Source organism: Hibiscus syriacus, unplaced genomic scaffold (assembly GCF_006381635.1).
Source record: "Hibiscus syriacus cultivar Baekdansim isolate YM2019G1 unplaced genomic scaffold, ASM638163v2 tig00110467_pilon, whole genome shotgun sequence".
NCBI classification, from domain to species: domain Eukaryota; kingdom Viridiplantae; phylum Streptophyta; class Magnoliopsida; order Malvales; family Malvaceae; genus Hibiscus; species Hibiscus syriacus.
The window spans coordinates 508,289-510,641 of NW_024062749.1; the positions used below are offsets into that span (position 1 = coordinate 508,289).

The window sequence follows — 2,353 nt, forward strand, 5'->3', positions numbered from 1 at the left end:
AGTTCAACCTCCTGTTGAAGGTTAAGTTAAACTCCTCCATCACGTTACGCGCAAATTGAAAGCATTGAATTTGTAAATATAGGTTTAAACCATTTTTTTGTAACTTTGGATTCACGCCAACAACGTACATAAGACCTACACCGGGAACCCCACACGCATCCATCCATCACCGTTGGACCAAATCTTGTACACCAAGTATTATATAAGTGAGATGAAACAAGAGGCACGCCCTATATATGGCAGCCCAACCGACCCCAAATTCTTACGTTGCGGTTCAACAAATACCAGCTCCTCCTACACCCTTCAGATCCTCAACAATTCCCCAGCATAAATTGCTTTCCATACCCTTTCTTTACCTTTAGTTTTCTTTCTTTTTTATGCATTGAAAATCTATCATTTATGGGTAATTACTTTAGTGCTGTCATATGCGGTCCATCTGATACTTCCGGGAAAGTGATTCTCTGGGACGGATCGATCCAGCAGTTTAGCTGCCCTTTGACGGCGGCGGAGTTGATGCTCGAGTATCCGCAACAGGTGGTGGCGGAGTTCCACGCGGCGGTTAATGGTAAGAGGCCGGTTCCATTACCGGCCGATGAGAAACTCGATGTGAAAAAGGTTTACGTAATGTTGCCCGTGAATCGAGGGAAACCGATCACGTTGTCATCGGAGGATGCTCGTCGTGTACTAGCGAGTGCGAACGCTGTGTTGAGATCGAAGTCGATATTATCGTTTTCTAGTTTACTTCCTTTGTTTGCCAGGATTTGCCATGTGAATCATATGCAAGAGACGGGACAAAAATACCCGTTTCAGGAAAAGGGTACCGTCCGCGAAAGGGTCGAAGAAATAGGTTGTTTGACGGAATTATTACCGGAACGTATGGAAGGCTTGCCGGAGTATTTCAACCGGCAATATTCAGGCAAGGGATGGAAACCAAGTTTGGATACTATAAAGGAGAAAAAATTTGAGAGAAAGGTATCCCACTGGTTGTATTAGAAGTCGGGACGGCGTAGTGAGAGACAAATTAGAACTATGGGCAAACTACACATGTGAACACTTAATTATGAAGATGTTTTAATTTTATCACTTATCTTTCAACCACTGGTGGTCACACATCAATATGTGGCGTTTGGTTCGTTGGAATGTTTACGAGGGAATTGAAATCTGTCACGAATTGAAATCCAATTCCATATTCTGTTTGGTTGGCAGGAAATTGAATTGGAATCCAATTCCATATTCTGTTTGGTTCGTAGACATGTCAAATGAATTTGATTTCAGTAATGTAAAATGACATGATTGTCTTTCTTGTTTTTTTTTTGCTTAATTTTAGTTTGTTTTATAAATTACATGTAACAATATATTATAAAAATTTAAAATTTAAAAAATATTAAATATTAATTTTATTGATTGATTATTCATTTCAATAAATTATAAAAATCATACTAATAAACATCAAAAGTTAAAATTATTCCAATTAGGGTCGGGTTTTTTGTCCACCCGACCCGACCCGAGAACTAGGGAACCTCCATCCGAGACCCGACCCGACCAAAATAAAGTTTCACCCGACCCGACCCGAATATATGAATTAGAAACCCGACCCGGCCCGAAATAATAAAAAATTATTTTTATTCAATAAAAACAGTGACTTAATTGAAAAAAAATTATATATAGAGGAGTATTATTGTAATTATTCCTAAATATATAAGGTAAAATTATATTTTTTTTGGCCGGGTCGGGTATTTTTCACCCTAAACCCGAACTCGACCCGACCCGAATATCACACTTAAAAAAAACCGACCTGACCCGACCAAAATAAAGTTTCACCCAACCCGAATATATGAATTAGAAACCCGACCCGAAATAATAAAAAATTATTTTTATTTAATAAAAAATTATTTTTATTTAATAAAAACAGTTAATTGAAAAAATTATGTATAGAGGGGTATTATTGTAATTATTCTTAAATATATAAGGTAAAATTATATATATTTTCGGGTCTGGTATTTTTCACCCTAAACTCGAACTCGACCCGACCCAAATATCACACTTAAAAAACCGACCCGACCCAATCAAAATAAAGTTGCACCCGACCCGACCCGAATATATAAATTAGAAACCCGACCCGACCCGAAATAATAAAAAAATATTTTTATTCAATATATGAATAAGTTACCAAAAGATTGATGAGGGTAATATAGTCCAATTTCAATTCCCTCCAACAAGGGAATTTAATTCCATCATAGAATGGATGAAATTCACTTTACCTCATTTGATGGAAAGTTGAAGTCATGAGGGATTCCAATTTCCTTTGAAAACTTGAACCAAACATGAAAAAATGGTGGAATTGGATTTCAAT

At 36.9% G+C, this 2,353-nt stretch overlaps 1 protein-coding gene across 1 annotated transcript; it reads left to right on the forward strand.

Moving 5' to 3' along the window:
* The first annotated feature begins 399 nt into the window (after positions 1 to 399).
* LOC120127308 lies at positions 400 to 993 on the forward strand. Its single transcript, XM_039145236.1, has one exon. It carries the CDS (start codon positions 400 to 402, stop codon positions 991 to 993), a length of 594 nt encoding a protein of 197 aa, XP_039001167.1.
* The last annotated feature ends 1,360 nt before the right edge of the window (positions 994 to 2,353 follow it).

What these genes read in the sequence shown, in the direction of transcription:
- LOC120127308 (XM_039145236.1), top strand. Translation starts at nt 400, where the DNA reads ATGGGTAATTACTTTAGTGCTGTCATATGCGGTCCATCTGATACTTCC.